Below are 17,362 nucleotides of genomic sequence, written 5' to 3'. Positions count from 1 at the left end.
CGCCGGGCGCTGCCGCGATGTCTGTGGGGGGGTTCTGGCGCCCGCGGCGGGGCGCGGGGGTGGCAGCGACAGGGAGGGGACCTGGTGCTCTCGGCGGGGCTTTGGGGTGCGCGGCGGCAGCGCCGACCTCTGGGGAGGAACGGGGGAGCAGGAGCGGGGCTCCCGTCAGTGCGGGGGGCGGCGGGGCCGCAGCTCCCCCCGAACCGGCGCTTCGCGTCACCGGGGTGCTCCTTAGGCCTGGCGGGGGTGGCCGCGTTGCTCAGTGCGGTGCCCGCGTTTGAGCAGCTCATTGGGAGCCCACTTTGTGGTGCCTGCGCTGCTCAAAACCCGAGTGAGGCGTTTTGTCCTCCCTAGCACGCATTTTCTCGCCGAGGCGCTGATAATGCTGATTTCGGCATTGTCACAGCAGTTTTCTCACCCAGATATATATAGAGAGCGTTTCCGCGTCCTGCGCTGTGTGTGTCCTCATCATACTTTTTTCATGCTTATTTTGTTGTTATGCAGCTCAGGTTTCGTGTGCTTCTCATGTGTTGTCACCTACTTCCTTTCCTAGGATTTCTACCTCCCACACCCTTATTTCCACCATGGGCTGGTGAGGGGGATGTGCAATGCATTTATTTATATAGTGCTTCTGAAGCCAGAAGCCAGTACTTTAGCAGACAGCCCTATCCAGTGCTACTGGGGATGTGCTTTTACACTATTTCAGGAAAGTAAGTTCAGTGATTTGGGGCTCATTTTCCTTTATGCTGTAGGAAGTTGAAATTTGAAGTTCTGTTACTGAAGTTCAGATTAGGTCACTCTGTAAGCCAGCAGAGCACTTCCCAAGTTATAGAAAAGATGCAGACAAGTTCTGTAAAGCCAGGGACATGTAGCCACTTTGAATTGTGTGCTCTCATTTATAATGCATATAAAGAAAAAAAGCTAAGGCAAGATGAGACTCTGAATGTCCGATGAACCATCTGTTATGTACATGGAAATTAGGTGACAATTTAAGGCTGGTCAAGTGTGCATCAGTGTCTGTACTAGCATGCAACTCTGCTGTCTTGACTATTTGTCCACTATCACAAAGATGTGTTCGTGAGTATGAAGTTCTGGTAGTTTAATTCAGCCTTTATGACCCATATGTTTAGAGTCAATTGAACTAGTACAATTAGTAAGCCAAAGAAAGCACACAGTACAGTACATGAATGAAGACTTAGGAGATGTTGACAAACTTAAAAAGCTACTATGAGATAAAACTGTTCATTAATATCCAGAATTAATTAGGAGAGGGTGTTCAGAGTTCATCGTTTGTCAGCAGACTATAAGAGGAATACCTTTCTTGCTCCAATTTTTGGCAAGAATCATTCTGAAAGAAAGTCGTCATTACTTCATATTTTGATTCCCAATAGTTGCAGTATCACTTTGTGGTATATGCCTTACAACTATGTGTTAAATGCTTCCTTGAATACTTGTTTGTTCTTAATGTCTGGTCTGGAAAGAGTCATCTGGGATATGAGTATGTTGAAGGGAGGGGTTTTAAGAAAGATGAGTAAAAAGGGTTCAAGTATTACATTTCCTGACTTGAGGAGCAGATTTTAACGGTGGGGGTGTTTTTTTGTAGGAAGTATTTTAACTATAGCTTTAAATCTTAACCCTGTAGTCATAAATTTTGTTTAAATCAATTTATTGAAAACTGCAGGTGAATGCAAGAAAACTCTGGCCTAAAGAAATGGGCACTACTCTTTTAATCATATGATAGTAATACAAATTATGAAGGAGTTCAAAACTGGGACTGGGAAAAAATATTAAGAAGTCCATGGGGAATTAGCAAAAGCTGCTAAAAAATGCTAAGCATATGTGTGTTTTCTAGATGAAGCTGACTTTCTTCTGCTTATTACAGCAGCAACGGCCTCCTGTTGGTCATTCATTAAGAACATTGACAAAATTCCTTTTTTTTTCTGATTGCCAATGTTTTATGATTCTTGGGCTTGTTTCCTCTTGTTCACAGACTAAGAGGTAGAAATGTTCTCATTCTGCCTGAAGAGAGGAAGTGATTCTTCCTCTGAGTCCTCTACACCTTCCATGGCTAACTTCAGCCATAGGCAGGCATTTTCATACTGTCCCGTTAACTAGTAGGACAAATGAGCTGAGTCGTATACCTGTAGGGAACTTAAGTACCTGCTCTTTCATAAGACAGAGCTCAATGGCTTTCCCTGACCTGTCTCATTTTCCTTACATAACTGAAAAACAGTCCCTGGACTTGTTGCGTTGTTGCCTGACAGGGAATCTCAATTCTTACAGAGGAACTGCTGGAGAGTCAGTTCTGTAACTAGTCAGCCAGCAATTGCAAGGAGACTGGAAAAAAGATTTTTATTCAGGGTGAGGGTTGACCTATATCTCAATCTTCTAGTTGGACTAAAATGAATACACTGCACGGATTGTAGCTTGGAACAATTTACTTGCTGCCAAGGATACTTTAGAACTATTCTTGCTGAATAGATGCTACTTATGGATTTTTCTTAACTCACTGCGTGTTTTAGAGGTTCATGTAATGGGAGTAGCATCTATGCTATCGAATCTGTTTCTGTGCTGAATATAACAGTTGAAAATTTGATGAGGAGCTGTCTGAGGTAATTTTTTTCTTAAGATTTCCTTTTTTCCTGCAAGAATTGGTTAAACAGAGTTTGCATTCCCTTTCAAAGTCTGGTCACTAGCACAAAAGCATTGAAAGAAATTACTAAAATACCACAGAAAATCTCTGGGCTGTAAAACACATTTTGCCAAACTGTGTCTGTGTGTTCATGCACCCCTCTCTATAGAAACATTTTTGACCATGCTTCTTACGTGTATTTTTAATGTTAGACACTGATGTACCATTGTCCTAACATATTATGTACATCATAAAACACGTGCAAAAACACAGATGAGAAAAGAATGAAATAAAGGTGGAATGAACACTGTATTAAGAAAAGGTAACAGTACAAAAAGTATTTTCTTCTTGCAGCCCTGGTGTGTTGGCTAGCACACCCCTCTGAGATGTACACACTCCACTTAGGAGATCTCTGCTCTAGGCAGACTCTTACTAGTTGCTTTGTTGTGATAGTGTTCGAGGCTTGAAGAGCTTGGCAAAAACTAGAAGGAAACTGACTGCAGTGATCAGTTGGGGCATTCATCAGAGCTCTGGGAGGTTGCCAGCTGCTTGCGCTCACTGAATTTTTGGCTGTTTCCTGAACATGAGTGACCACTGTAACGTTGAAAGTAGTAGTATTTCTTGTCTGGTAGTAGCAGTCCCTTAGCTTATCTGATGGCAGTTGATTTGTTCTTCTGATACAGCAGAAGTTTGGAACTGTTGAACTCCCTTGAGCTAAGGACTTTCTCGCTGAATCACACTGCATAACTCTTCTTGTTTCTACCCTTCTCTCTTTAGTGCTCTCTTGAAAATGGTAATTCTCACAAAATGGTAGGATCTTTACGGGCATATGGTAGAATCTTTTTCTCTCGCATATGCTGCCAAAGTACTTTTGCTATATTTACATAGACTGGTTGAATGCTGGTCTTTCTAATTGAGGAAAAATGAATACTTTTTAAAGCAGATTTTAATTATACATGAAGTGTGGATAGTTGAAACAAGATTTTTAGCTCTAGAGCATGAGAGCACCCAGCAGTGTCTACACAGCTCAGCACTGCTTGTAAGTGAAGCTTTCTGCACAATGTTGTCAGCTGCCCACTTCAGCCACAAGTATTTTTGCCTACCTTCTTTTAATATATCGTTGCATATCCCTAATATGTTTAACAAATGCTAAGATTAATTTCCACTTGGCCTTTTCAGAAGAGGTTTTTAGAATTAGGCAGCTCTGGTAAAAGATCCAAATTTTTAAAAAAAGTCAGTTACTTTTTTTAATTGAAGTGTGGAAAAACAAACTAAACTATCAGCTTTAATCTCTGAAGCAGGTGCACAAATGTAACATCTGTGACTTTGTTCACCAGCTGAGCCTTGACTAATAAACTGTTCTTAGGTCCAACAGTGACCTTCCATAGACCTTTTATTAACACTTTCAGAATAGTTTTTTTAACAGTTTCATAGAAGTAAACACACTTCTATGAGTAGCTGGTGCATATTAGTCAGCAGTTCTGTGAAACAACAAGGCTGCAAGTGATCCCTCCTCTAGTCACATTATCTGTCATCACTGCAACCTCATCTGCCTACCTCAGAAGGAAGTCTCAGAGTTAAGAAAAGTTAAATTGATACTTCTGGGTTTGCTTTAGCACTGTTTTGAAACCACTGTTTGAAAACGATTGTTCAAGAACAACTTCTTAATAAGGAAGCTGGTTCCTTCAGAGGGATTTTAAATGATGCAATACAAAGGAAATAGATTTATTTGCTTTCGAGGAAGAAGACTTGCATATGAAGTTACAATAAAAATGTTGTTTGATATGTGTGCATAGAGAGTATAACCTATTTATATTTGACATTTTGTGGTCTTTTGTTGTAAAGTCAGCCTTCCACAAATGGAAATCAGTTAGTCAAGCCTTTACCAAAACACTAGAAAGCTCTAGTGCTATCAGGCATATACACAGGTTTTGAGCAGAAAAAAACAATCACCCTGGCTGGTGTAGTGGTTAAAAAAAACCAAGCATGATGTTTCTTACTGCAATAATAGTTACTCCACAAGTACTTTATATATATTAAAAGGAGTATACAAGCTACTGGGTAAGTTATCCTGTCTTAGTTTTCCCCTTCTCAGAAGCATGTCTGAATGTCTCGACAAGCTCTGGAGTTTAAAGGTGGCATTTGGTCTTAGATCAAAATTATTTAGGATAATAGAAACTAGTTTGTGGGAAATATGGTAAATTCAATTTTTTTTATAGTTTCGAAATAGAAATGCCAGCAAGTATCCTAAATGTATATGTACTTTTACTGTAATTAAAAAACAGTTGGTATATGGTGATCTGAAATGTTGAAGTTCAGTGGTAGAACTTCTTATGACTTACCACAATCACCCTTATCTGTTGGATTCCTCAAGATGATAAAGCAGTGTGGTCTCTGCCAAAAATGCAGCTAGCCTTGTTTTTTCCTTGTGCCTCATGATGTTTTTTTCCAAATTGATGTTTGTTCTCATGCTGTCTTGGTTGCTTCTTGCAGGGTCTGTTTCATCTGAAGTGCTCTCTGCCATCTCCGCAAGTTCTTCTGAAGTGCTCTACAAGCTTTCGTTTTTTAACATGTAGAGTACAGCTGCTTATCCATATCAACTGTTCTAGATCCTTTTTAATTCCATGTCTGTTAGCAGTCAAACTATTTGAGCTTTACATCCTCTTCACCATCCTGAACGGGCTGTCATTTGTTCCAGTTGCACTCTCAAACTTCTTGTCACCATAGTTTCGCAGCTTCACTTTTAAGCCTTAGCGTTTTTTCTTTGTTTTTATTATGCTGTTACAGCTTACAGTTGATTCTCCCTCGTCTTTTTACTTGTTCCAATCAAAGGCTATACTTCAAATAATAATATAGAAGCTAAACTCCAGAAAGCAATTTCCAAGATTAATCTCTTCATTGCAGATGCCCACAGTTGCTCTGTTATAGTCATAGACTTCAAAACATGTATCAGTCAAGTGTTATGTTTGTAATTTGTCGCTTCAGAGATGATTTCTCTCTGGTAAAACACTTTACTTGCATGTGAATGAAAAGCATGCAAGTTTTGTTTGTCAAATGCTTCCAGGAAGTCAGCAGATTTCTATAAACTTTTGGAGAGTTTTGTTGGCATTTGGTATTTGTGCAGATACCTTTCATAGCCAACTGAAACACACCCAATGTTATGACTCATGTATGGGGCACTGACTTCTTTTCTAGTCATAGTGCAGGTCTCCAGACTGTCAGTGCCTTACCACTACAGGACATTGGACACCCCAGAACCTCAGAAGGGGGGATTTCTAGATGTAGGAGGAGTTAGTGGCAGCTTTGCTTAGTGAACTGTTTATATTTTGAGCTTTTATTTTGGTTTAAGTGAGTTGTGTACCAGAAAGAGGGAGATCTACAGCATCTTCTTTCAAACGTAGTGGGGTTTTGTTTACCTAAATGAGGTGGTGTCAGATGCTGATGACTGGGAACAGTCCTATTTCAGTGGTGTTACTTCTGGAGGCTTTCCATCAAAATGAAACCGCAGTTGTTTGAAGCACAGTGAGTAGCCCATTTAAGTTACAGGAACAAAAATATTGTTGCAGAAATAATTCTGCAAAACAATGATAAAACTGTCATAAATAAGCTTTTCTGATTATCTTCTCTTTTTTTCACCTGTCCTAAAGACAAACTAATTTCTCACTGTTTGGAAGAGACACCTCTCTCTCTATGAAGGTTTTAATATGCTGGTCAAGCAAAATGAATTTGCATTCTACAAAGGACAATGTTAATTATGAGTGTGAGGATAATAATGTAACTTTCTGGCCTCTAGTGAAGTTGTTCATACTAAACCTTAGGTTCCATAGGCCTTTTTTACTTGATGCACACCTTTTTAAGTAGTTCAGGTGGACTGGAACAATTCAGACTGTGATTTGAGTTTAGAAAAAAACCACATTTTTTTCGCTATTGAAAACACAGTTGTGTAGGCATAATTTAAGGAATAGGATCTTCTGTGAAATATTTGATTCCTCTTGAGAACACTAATAAGGTCTTCCTGAAGTGCATTGATCAACTTAGTACTCTAGAATATTTCAGAACCATGATACAATATTATAACTAAACTTATTTTTATTTTTGAGATAATTACTCATGAAAAAGAATTTTACTGACTTATAACATCTCTTCTAGATGAAGAGGGAAATCAAGATGAATCACTGGATTCAAAGGTGAGGAGATAAGTTTCTAGTCATTCTGTTTTTCTTCTGGAGTGAGAGCAAAGGTCTGAAATTCAGAACTGTGATTTGATTTCTGTTTTAAAATGTTCTGTAACTCTTGCTGTCTCAATTTCTATCTATCAAAAGGATTAACATTGTGTTGTAAGTTTGAAAAAATTAACTCTTTTTTTCAAGAATTGAAAGGGGTAGAGCCAATGAGAGCTGATAGAGGTAGGTCAACACTTTTGATGCTACTGTTTAATATGTTAATTAATCATATCTTTAAAAAGTAATGGGTTTTTAGCTCACTGCTGCTCCTTGGTTTCTAATCTTCTAAATTATGTGGCTGCTTTCCTTCAGACTTTATCTGCAGAGGACCAGGTAAAGGACCATTCCACAGGAACTCGAGTAGTAGCAGGTCAGATCTTCCTTGAATCGGGGAAATCGGACTCTCAATCAGAGGATGAAGAGAACTTTCATAGTCAAGAAGAGGAAAAAGAGAATTCGCTGGAAGAGTTGAACTCTCTAGAAATGTCAAATCTATTAAATAAGGATTTGGAAGAAGCAGAAATGCAGAGTCCAGGTAACTGCTCACAGACTTTTGAACAAGGGACAAGAAAGATGCAGCTGAACAACTTCAGCATTTGGATGAACACAAATAATAATATGAAATATCTTGTGTTTTAACCTCTCTATAATGGAATGTTAAATGCTGCCTTTTCCAATAGAAAGTAACATCAAAAAGTTTTGAAATTTATTGAGATTGAAATCTGAGTGGTTATTTTGAGATGCATTTGAAAGAGTTCCATTATTCTATTGTTTCCATCTTGCTGGAAAGCTTTAACTGTTAAATGGAGAAGGCCCTGATTGCTTCAGTAGGACTCAAGTACAATCCTGTGTGCCATAGAGTGAGAAATTGCATCAGGGTTTTTCAGCCCCCCTGGCTGTTTGCCCGGCGAGTCAGTTGACAGAAAGGGAACAAATAGTGATGTAAAGACAAGTTTCCTAGAATGGCATTGAGTGCCTTAGGGCAACATCTAAATTGCATGTAAACTTCAGTAAGTTTTTAAATATAGGTAAAACCTTATGGACTTGTGCCTGAATTCCCAGGAAATTCTAGTGTTGCTTTTTTACTACATAATTTTGATACGACTTTTTGACTGCAGTTACTAGCTGATAACTAGATGGCATGGTTGAGTACCTTAGCCTATGCAGCAGACTTTTCATTTGTCCTTAAAAAGTAAATCTTCAATATTACTGAAAAAAATCTAGTTATATGGTAGTAAGGGTATTTGTCTTCTCAACTCATTCAAATGTCAAAAAAAAGCAGGAGCTTTGAAATGAGCTCTGTAATGTACTAACTCTGAGTGTTTTCTTATAAGCCTTCCTTATTAGTGCAGAACTGGTATACAATTTGTGAAAACTCAGTAATAGGATTAATTATTGCTGTTGATAAGGTGCTGTCTTGTACAGGTAAAAGGTATGTAATCCACTAAATATCTTTCTGCCGCAAAAGAGTGAGCTAAGCACCATATTTAGTTAGGTGAAGGCTATTTCAAGAGTAAACTTTAAGGTACTTTTAATCTCGTGTCAGAAAAATGTAGCCAGATGACTTGCTCCCTGGCAACTAATGTTTTTAACTACTGCAAGTGACTTTCAGAAACCGTAAGTTTAAGTGTTGTACAGTTTTTGGAACATCTAAGGAAATAAATAAGCAATGTGGATGGAAGGATTACTGGCTTTATATAAAAAGCAATTCTGAAAGAAAAGTACTTGTATTCTGTCAGGAGAATAAACTGTCCTTTGTCAGTCTTCTGGCAAACTCTTTAAGTGAGCATATCTCAGGTACAGATGTTACATCTCCCAAATGAGCTACTGATGACAGGATTGCATTACGGGACATTAAAGCATTTCTAAATACAGTTTAGCTACCGTGTATGATCATGAGATTGCATGGGAAAAAATTATATTCTGCAAGTTTCCACATGTATTTTGCGGGATATTAAGCATTAAAAAAAATTAATAATTTAGAATTAGTGCTATTAAAGCTTTTAACCTTCTAAGAAAGAACTTGTCTTGCTCTCTTCTGATGAGTGAGGAGGTTTTATATGCAAAGAAAATGATCCTTTATTAGTTATTGTTATTTTGTGTTGTAGTGTTTTGTAACACTGGAGTTCCATACTAACAGTTTTTGCTGAAAACTGCCCACAAGTTTATACAGAGCTGGCAATTACTGTTGCATTTATTTTCCTATTTAGAAGAATCTTACAGTAATGTAACCAATACTTATAAGTAATCTATGAGTAATTCCTGCAGCATAAAATCTGAAATGAGATGTAAGTGAGGACAAAATAAAATAAAATACCATATACTTTATTCAGACATAGTAAAAGAGGTAGATTGCTACTTGCACACTCAGTTTGACAAAAGCTAATTTGTCCTCTGGGTAAATTGTTTGCTTCACTTGGTATTTATCATTCTCTAAGTATGTAGTAAAACAACTGTGATGTGCAGTTTAACCTGTGATTGCATTGCTGTGTTGCTTTAGGGGTTACTGTTTGTTACTATCTGGAAGCAAAAATGGAGGAGAATTGGGGAGAATTTCATAAGTTTAGTGTGCAGCTAACTCTCATGCAGAGCACTGTGTAAAATTGCTTTCAATACAAGGGACAAGGTACTAAACAAAGCAAGTAAAACTTCAAGTTCTCAAGTAGTGTTTATATCCTGGAGTTTGTTCAAATGACAGTGATAAGAGGTCCCATCAGTTGTAGTTATATGAATGCTTAGCTTGAGTTTGTACATTACTCTGTAGTTAACAGATGTGTGAAATTATTCCAGGCTAATTGCATGCGGACACATTATTTGTGAATGCAGTTACTGAAAATAACACTTCTCCTTGTGATATAATTAACTTGGAGTGGTGTGGTGGAACTTCTGCCAAGGAATTTAGTTATGAAGAGCAATTTGAAAAGGCTAACTACACCTGAAGACTTGCTTTTGCTTCAAAAAATAAACATAAAATATTACTATTAGTATGGTCTTTAAGCCTTTCAATTGTAGACCCTAGAAAAAAAGAACTAGCTTTCTTTATAACCACAAAAATTGCAAACTTAACTTGAAAAAAACATAATTGACATTGTCAATTGCACGACTTTGCAAACATCTTCAAATAAAGCTGAACTCAAGTGTTGGATTTAGCGTAATGAAAAAGGAAAACTTTTTTAGAAGTCTGATTGAAATAATTCCATCTTCAGAAAAAAAAGATAATTCTTAGTCTCCATAGAAGGCTGATGGTATTTTAAAATACTGCAATATTGAAGTCAGTAACCTTTGAAGTGTTAGTGTGTGAGAAATGATAAATCATGTTGTTCAAAGTCATTTTGAATGCAACTAAATATATTGATGAAATGAAATAATGTTTTCAGCGTAAGTACATTCAGGAGTAGAAAATTACTGGACTTGTAGTGATTAGAATAACCATCCATCCACATTGTAGTGATTTCACTTAAGTCTTTTCATCCCTGGTGATATCCAAGTACTTTCAGTGTAACATTTAGTGATGTGTGTTGTCCTGCCATGGTTGTGTCAACTCTGGGACTAAAATTAATATATGCTCTGGAATGTACTTTAAGGGTGCATTGCAGGGTCTTTCACAGAGAAGAGAAAATGCAGAGAAAGGATCTTTATTTTGATAGGCAATAAAAATATAACTTGCCTTCTCTAATCTATACAGTATTTTCTTTGCTTAGAACTAAGGAATATAAGAAACCACATACCTTCTACTTTATTTCATAATTAAAACTAAGAATTGTATTTTTCAAGTGCTATTTAGAAAACAAGTTGCTTTTTCAGGCTTTTGTAAATTAGGAATTTTACAGAAAACTTGATTAATTGTAGTCTATAGGAGTTAAAACCAACAAGGGAGCACTTTACTGTATGTAGTAGATTAATTTGGGAATAAAGGAGAGTGGTCTAATTCCTGGGTATGCATTTTCAGTGTTGACAGCTATTGGGGGCACTGCAGATGGTGAACCTTGCCACTTCCCCTTTTTGTTTATGGAGAAGGAATATGCAGAGTGCACTGCAGATGGGAGGGAAGATGGCAGGCTTTGGTGTGCAACAACGTATGATTACAAGAAAGATCAAAAGTGGGGCTTCTGTGAATGTAAGTAACCTGATGTCTTGTTCTTGTCCAATGAATGCTTTTTTAAGCTAGTGTTTTCAGTCCTCTTAATGCCCTTTATTTCTGGATCTAGAAGTCCCTGTCATATATTAATGGTCGCTTTATACTGTGATAAACAAGTAGTTACAAAGGCAAAGTTTTCAAAGTTTTAATGCAAATTCCATTTCCCAGAGCTAATCAGGAAATCTTGCAGTGGAGGTATCTATAAAACCTAAGTTTTGAGGCTGTAATATAGGAGTTTGACAGTATTTCCCATTATACTTGCTGATTTGTTGCACAAAGGCAACCCTTCTCTAGGGAATGTCCTGAAGGAGGAACCTTTCTTCCTACACAGTTTGCTTTCAAGCAATGAAAATAATATTTTTTTTCAGCAAACTCATACGTCAGAGACATCACACAAGAAGGAACCATCTCCTAAGATATTCAACACCTCCTTTAGACAGCTTTTTGTATTCACTTGGATTTATTGGTCTTCAGAAACATATTTCTGACTGTATTTTTCCTTTAGAAGTAATAGGAATTCTGAGGGAACAGTGTTGAGCTGTATAATTGGATCTCTTAATGTCCTTTTTTTTTTTTTTTTAAGCTGAAGAGCAGTCTAATAAGAGAAGGCAGATGCAAGAAGCTGAGGACGTTTATCAGATTGGAATGAAAATCCTTAATGAAAGCAGTAAAAAGGCCCAGAAGAAAGTGTGAGTCTACCTTATCCACTCCCACAGGAGAAGGATGACGTCTGGTCACTTGCTTAAATCGAAATGAACTTAAATGAGTTTCCCCAGGATTTTGAGCTTTATTGGATTTAAAAACAAACTATGCAGTGATAGTACTGAAAATAAATAGTAATTTTAGGGTATTTAGAAAAACAGATCTATGCCTGCATTCCTTTGAATGCAATAAAAATTGTGTGAGATGAATTCCTGAAGAGCGGGTGTCATCAAAACATTGACTTAATGCAAAATGGTGCTGCAGTTCTCTAGCCCCAATTTATATGTGGTAACTGCCCAGGAGAAAAATAACATGATACAAAATAATTGTCCTTTTTCTGTTGTTTCTTACAGTCCCATTCTCATTCTGCTTCAAAGATAAAGTGGGAAAAATTGGCATTTCTTGTCCTGCTGGTTTTTTTCTTGCCTTCTGATCGCTTTGGTCACCATAAAAATAGTATTAAACTTAAGCTCAACAAGTCGTTAAAATTCTAATAACCGGTGCTGTATGAGAAAATAGGGTAATGCCTGTAGACAAAATCAAAGAATAAGAAAGAAATTAGTGTTCTGTTCATTCTGGTCTCTTTGCTCTTTATTCTGTATATATCCAATTAGTGATTAAATAGTTGTCAGCTTTTCACTATAATTAAGAATGGCTGTATTAATTTAGAGCTCCCTGTTACTCATGTTGACAACTTTGTAAGTGGTGACTTCCTGCTTCATTATTACTATTTTAAATGTGTTTGTGGAGATAAGGTTGTTAGTGGAGACAATATCTATTGGGTTCTGAGTAGCATTTTTTGGTATAAAATAGTGTAAGAATTGTAAAACAATATTAGATATTCGTTCTCTTGCACATCTTAAACCTTCTTAGAAGGTGAAATTATATGAGTAACCAGGTGTCCCTTGGTATGTCCTAAAGAAAGAAAGCAAGTCTGAGAATAGAAAGGAGGAGAGTTAAAGAAAAATCTTGGAGCGCTATCAAAGGTCCCTGAGAGACCAAACTGAATCATGCTTGACAATACTGTTACCCTGTTTAAGGTTATGGGGGTTATAATTTCTGTGAAACCAGCTGCTGTGAAATTACTTTGAAGGACTGCCCTAGAAGGACTGAAATAGAAAGGGGAGTTTCCAGAGATCCTTCTCATTGTTAGCATGACTGTTTCATCACCTAATTGGTCATGTATGCAGTTCTCTTGGGCCCAGTGCTTGGTATTTTCACTGAAATGGCTTTGTCCTCAAACAAATGAAACTCCATAGTCTTTATTGAATTTTCAGGCTGTCACAGGAGTGGTTCTACTAGATACCTTGTACAAGACTTAAAATTGTGCTGCTGCAAAAGCGTGATCATTTGACCTTAAACTTCTTGTCTATCTCACTGAACAGGAAATGCGTAGTGCTTTGCTTCTGGAGCAGAGCGAACATTAAAATAGCTTCTCTGTTATTTAAATCATGAGTTGTTACATATATGGATGATTAGTAGCTGGAACAAATGACTGTAGGTAGATGCATTTGTAAAAAATAGAGATTAAAACGGAGAAATAAAACACTTCTCCAGAATCTTCAGGTTTATGAACGAAATCTTCTTTGCCTCAAGTTAACTAAGAAATTGTTTTCTCTTAAGAGCATATCAATATCTTCTGAAAGCAGCTGACATGAATCATACCAAGGCCATGGAGAAAGTGTCTTATGCTTTGTTGTTTGGGGATTACCTGAAGCAGAACATCCAGTCATCAAAAGAACTATTGGAAAAACTGACAGAAGAAGGTTCTCCGAAAGGCCAAATGGTATGTCTGTCCTTAAGTTCTACAGATCTTTTTATAGGTTTATAAATCTTTTTATAAGTTTTACTTATTCTGTAAGTAAATATGCTTTTATATGCTATTTTAATATGCTTTTATAGATGGCACCTGCACCCTCAAGGTAAACACTGATGTCTTAGAATTTTTAAGATTTCTAACTTTTTGTAGATTTTAATGTAGCTGTAGTTTTCTTTCACTTCAGACCGTTACTTTCTCACAGTTTGTGTGTCACGTTACCATAGCTTTGGTTTAACCATATTTTACCTGTCTTTTCAAGGCAATAGATTTTTAGCAAGAACATTGCATTGGGACGTGCACCTGGACTGGAATAACAAGAGATATGGTAGATAAAACAAGATAGAAGGCTCAAGACCCTTGGAGGGGCTCCAGTGGGGCAGTTCTGAGGGTGCTACCAGGGGAAAAATGGGTCTTAGGATTGGATGTCCCCACTAGATATGATAATTAGTAAAAGATATAAAAGTGTAAGTTCTGTATGTGCGTGTACTCCGTAAGCCAGAGGGCCTTCATTAAGAGCTGCTCTCTATCTTATCTGTACTAATATTGCCTGGTGAGGTTTTTCTCCCAGTTTTTAGGCATCAGTTTGGCACCCGAGAGACTTTTTCTTTGAGTTTAAAAAAACATTATTTAATTACCAGTAATAGAGTACGGTGGTGGTCTTTTAATTTCTTATCTGTTGTCTGACTGACTAGATTGGATGTATAAGTCAAAAAACAGGTAGATACAGGTGACTCTAGCCAACAAACCTTTTCTCAAACTGTATTACATTTTTCTTGTGGTTTGTGTGGGATGTTGTGGCTTTTCATTTGCAATTTTGTCTTAGATAGGTAGATATACACACAAGTTTATAATCTAGCAGTTATAAACTCCTAGGAGTCTTAAAAGCTATTTAGTGAAATGAGACTTGCTTTGTCCACAAGCCTTTGAACTTTATATCATTGTTCATACTTACTGTTATGAAGTGTCATAAGATATGGGTGTTTTTAATTGTAATGACTCAATATCTGCATGTACTTACTGTTTAGTTCTCTTGGAAGTGTCAGCTTAAGCAGTTACTCATTTTCTCTTAACTCTTTGGCTACCAAGTTTCCTGCTGCTCCCCATTTAATAGTAGAGTACTGGTTTACCATAGAAAGCAGGAGCATGTTTTCTCCAGAGACTTTGTCTCAAGGAAGACCTTGGCTTTTATTGGTCTAGAATTCAATACCATTTGTCTGAGATGATTTTTGTGTGTGCTTTCAGATTGCCTAGAATAAATAATGTTAGAACATTGTGAAATATAGACACCTTTATATATACACTATGTTCTGTGCTACTAATTTCTCTTCTGAGCCACAGAGGTGTAACAGGTGTTACAGATAGTGCAATAACTATGTAAATCTTAAGAACAAAAATAACTTCTGAAAAAACCTCAGCCAAACAACTCTGCGCATTCTAACCGCATACATTTATAGTCACAATTGCAACTAGCCCATGGCAGAACAAATGCAAAATAGTAAATTCAGAGGATCTGTTAGACAGTGACTCAAACAATACAAGTCTTCCAGAGAAGGCCATGATTCTCATATGTTTGAACTGATGTATGAGACATGGGGTACATGAATAACCTGACACATACTGCTGAGCTTCACTTGAGGGTCTTTAAACTGGGATACTTTGACTGTTAGGGACCTCTGGATCTACACTTGACATTCAGGGAAGTGGTTTGTTCCTTGCGTTTGATCCACTCAACTGAATTCTGGTGAAACAGTAATTTATGCTAACATCCTAAGCAACTGAATAATTTAGAAACTTCATATTTTAAAAGGGGCAGGGAAGAGCATAGATATAAGAGGTACCAAACTGAGCTTGGCATATTCTTTGCAGCTTTGATTTACTGTTTGACTTCTTTATCCATATATATTCCAGGAAAATTGATACTTGATTTTTCAAAGAGTGTGCTGACAAATTTTATTTCGCTTCTAGGCTCTTGGATTTCTGTATGCATCTGGTCTAGGAGTCAATTCTAGTCAAGCTAAGGTAATTTAGAAATTTTCAGTGTGCGTTCTTGTGTTTTATATTAGAGGCAGATGTTAAATAACAAATGATTTTGTTTTAAGGCCCTGGTCTATTACACTTTTGGAGCTTTAGGAGGAAATCTGATCGCTCATATGATTTTGGTAAGTAAGATTGTTAATAACTTTAGAGATGCAAGAGTGTTTTTGTACTCTTAAATTTTTAATGTAAGATTTCATTTCACGTGAATACGCTGTCCAAATATTAGGCCATTTTGCGTGCATTGGGTGGGCAGTAGTACCTTCCCATTATTCCTTTTTAATGTAAGGATAAGTCTGCTCATTGTAAGCTGTATACCGCTATGAATTTAGATGAACCATGTTTACGTCTCTTCACTTAAAGCAGAAGTATCAGACTTCTAACATTTGTAGTCTAATGAGAGCTATGAAAGATCTTTACAGAAAGTGCTGTTTTAATCAGTATTGTGAAATTTAAGACAAATATGTGCAACATCTGTAAGTAAAAGGCTTTAGGTGTTCACCCTTAAGTATCATTCTGCTTATTTGCTTTTTCTTGAGTAATATCTCAAGTATATTGGCTACACTTAACCTTTAATGGTGTCAAGTCAGTTGCTTTTAATGCAAATACAATGGACTTGTGGCCTTTGTCCTACCTATTGTCTTGTCAAATCTTGCTCAAGTAATGTGAAAACAATTTGTAACCTGACAAGCGGTATGTTCTCAAATAACTGATAGTCCCATATTTGTATATTTTCCTTTCCAGGGTTACCGGTACTGGGCTGGGATAGGAGTCCTTCAGAGTTGTGAATCTGCTCTCACTCACTACCGACTTGTAGCTAATCACGGTAAAAACCTTTTACTAGGATAACATTCTTGACTTTATATGTATTTCTACGTTACTCAACTAGAAGATACTAGAAGTACTGTCAACATTAACAGTATAAACGTAGAGAATTCCTGCTATTAAACAAGTTATCCATTTGGCTCTGAATCACAATATGCTATTTTTATCTCTGTTAAAATGTCTTTAATTATTAGAGGGTGTCAAAGTAATTCATTCTCTCTGAGTAACAACTTGGAACTCTGTAGAGATCTGGTTTTACTAAGTTGTGGTGTAATTTCTGTATGGAACAAAACTGTCTGAAAACTTATCTGTTTTCCAGTTGCTAGTGACATTTCTTTGACTGGTGGCACAGTGGTTCAGCGAATTCGCTTAGCAGATGAAGTAGAAAATCCAGGAATGGCAAGTGGCATGCTAGAAGAAGACTTGATCCAGTATTACCAGTTTTTAGCAGAGAAAGGAGATGTACAGGCTCAGGTAAGATTAAGTTCACTTGATGGCATGCAGACATTTTCAAGAATTACAGGAAGAGCTTTATGAAATACAGAAGGACATTGGAGCTTTAGTGTTCTCTTCCCCCTAAATCAACCTCTTTGCTCTTTTCCAATTAGCTTTTATGTAAAGAGACATATTTTAGTGTGTTTAAGGTAGAACTTGGACAGAAAATGCAAATTTTCTTGCAAAATAAGTCCAAAATGTTACAACTTTAGTATCTTAGGAAAGAGGTCTTGGCTTTTGGTACAAACCAGCCAGACTTTTTCAAGGATAGCTTTAAATGTTGTGGAAGAAGGATTTATCAAAAAACTAGCCTTGTCTGTGGATCTCACTTTCTCACTGCTTCTGCTCTTACATGAGTTCTGCATGCTGCAGGCTGAACCTCTTCTACACGCAATGCGGGAGGGGAGGATGCTAATATAGTCGGAGTGTCACAATCCAACCTGGTCATAAATGATTTCAGACTTGGGTAGACAGGATTCAAATGAACAGTTGTT

General features: G+C 37.1%; 1 protein-coding gene across 2 annotated transcripts in view; it reads left to right on the top strand.

Annotated features, from left to right (window-relative positions):
• Positions 1 to 17,362, top strand: part of SEL1L (SEL1L, ERAD E3 ligase adaptor subunit) — a 37,108-nt gene that overhangs the window by 202 nt on the left and 19,544 nt on the right. For both annotated transcript variants that reach the window (XM_027673022.1, XM_027673016.1), the window contains exons 2-10: positions 6,782 to 6,819; positions 7,168 to 7,390; positions 10,805 to 10,972; positions 11,577 to 11,682; positions 13,319 to 13,481; positions 15,480 to 15,533; positions 15,614 to 15,673; positions 16,293 to 16,374; positions 16,693 to 16,847. In XM_027673022.1, coding sequence (XP_027528823.1) covers positions 6,782 to 6,819; positions 7,168 to 7,390; positions 10,805 to 10,972; positions 11,577 to 11,682; positions 13,319 to 13,481; positions 15,480 to 15,533; positions 15,614 to 15,673; positions 16,293 to 16,374; positions 16,693 to 16,847 — 1,049 coding nt within the window. The remainder of the gene's footprint in view (positions 1 to 6,781; positions 6,820 to 7,167; positions 7,391 to 10,804; positions 10,973 to 11,576; positions 11,683 to 13,318; positions 13,482 to 15,479; positions 15,534 to 15,613; positions 15,674 to 16,292; positions 16,375 to 16,692; positions 16,848 to 17,362) is intronic.

The sequence above is a fragment of the Neopelma chrysocephalum genome, unplaced genomic scaffold, assembly GCF_003984885.1.
Source record: "Neopelma chrysocephalum unplaced genomic scaffold, ASM398488v2 Primary Assembly neopelma1_24, whole genome shotgun sequence".
Lineage (NCBI taxonomy): Eukaryota > Metazoa > Chordata > Aves > Passeriformes > Pipridae > Neopelma > Neopelma chrysocephalum.
The sequence above is the reverse complement of the archived record's forward strand: the minus strand, read 5'-3'. Positions and strand labels throughout refer to the sequence as shown.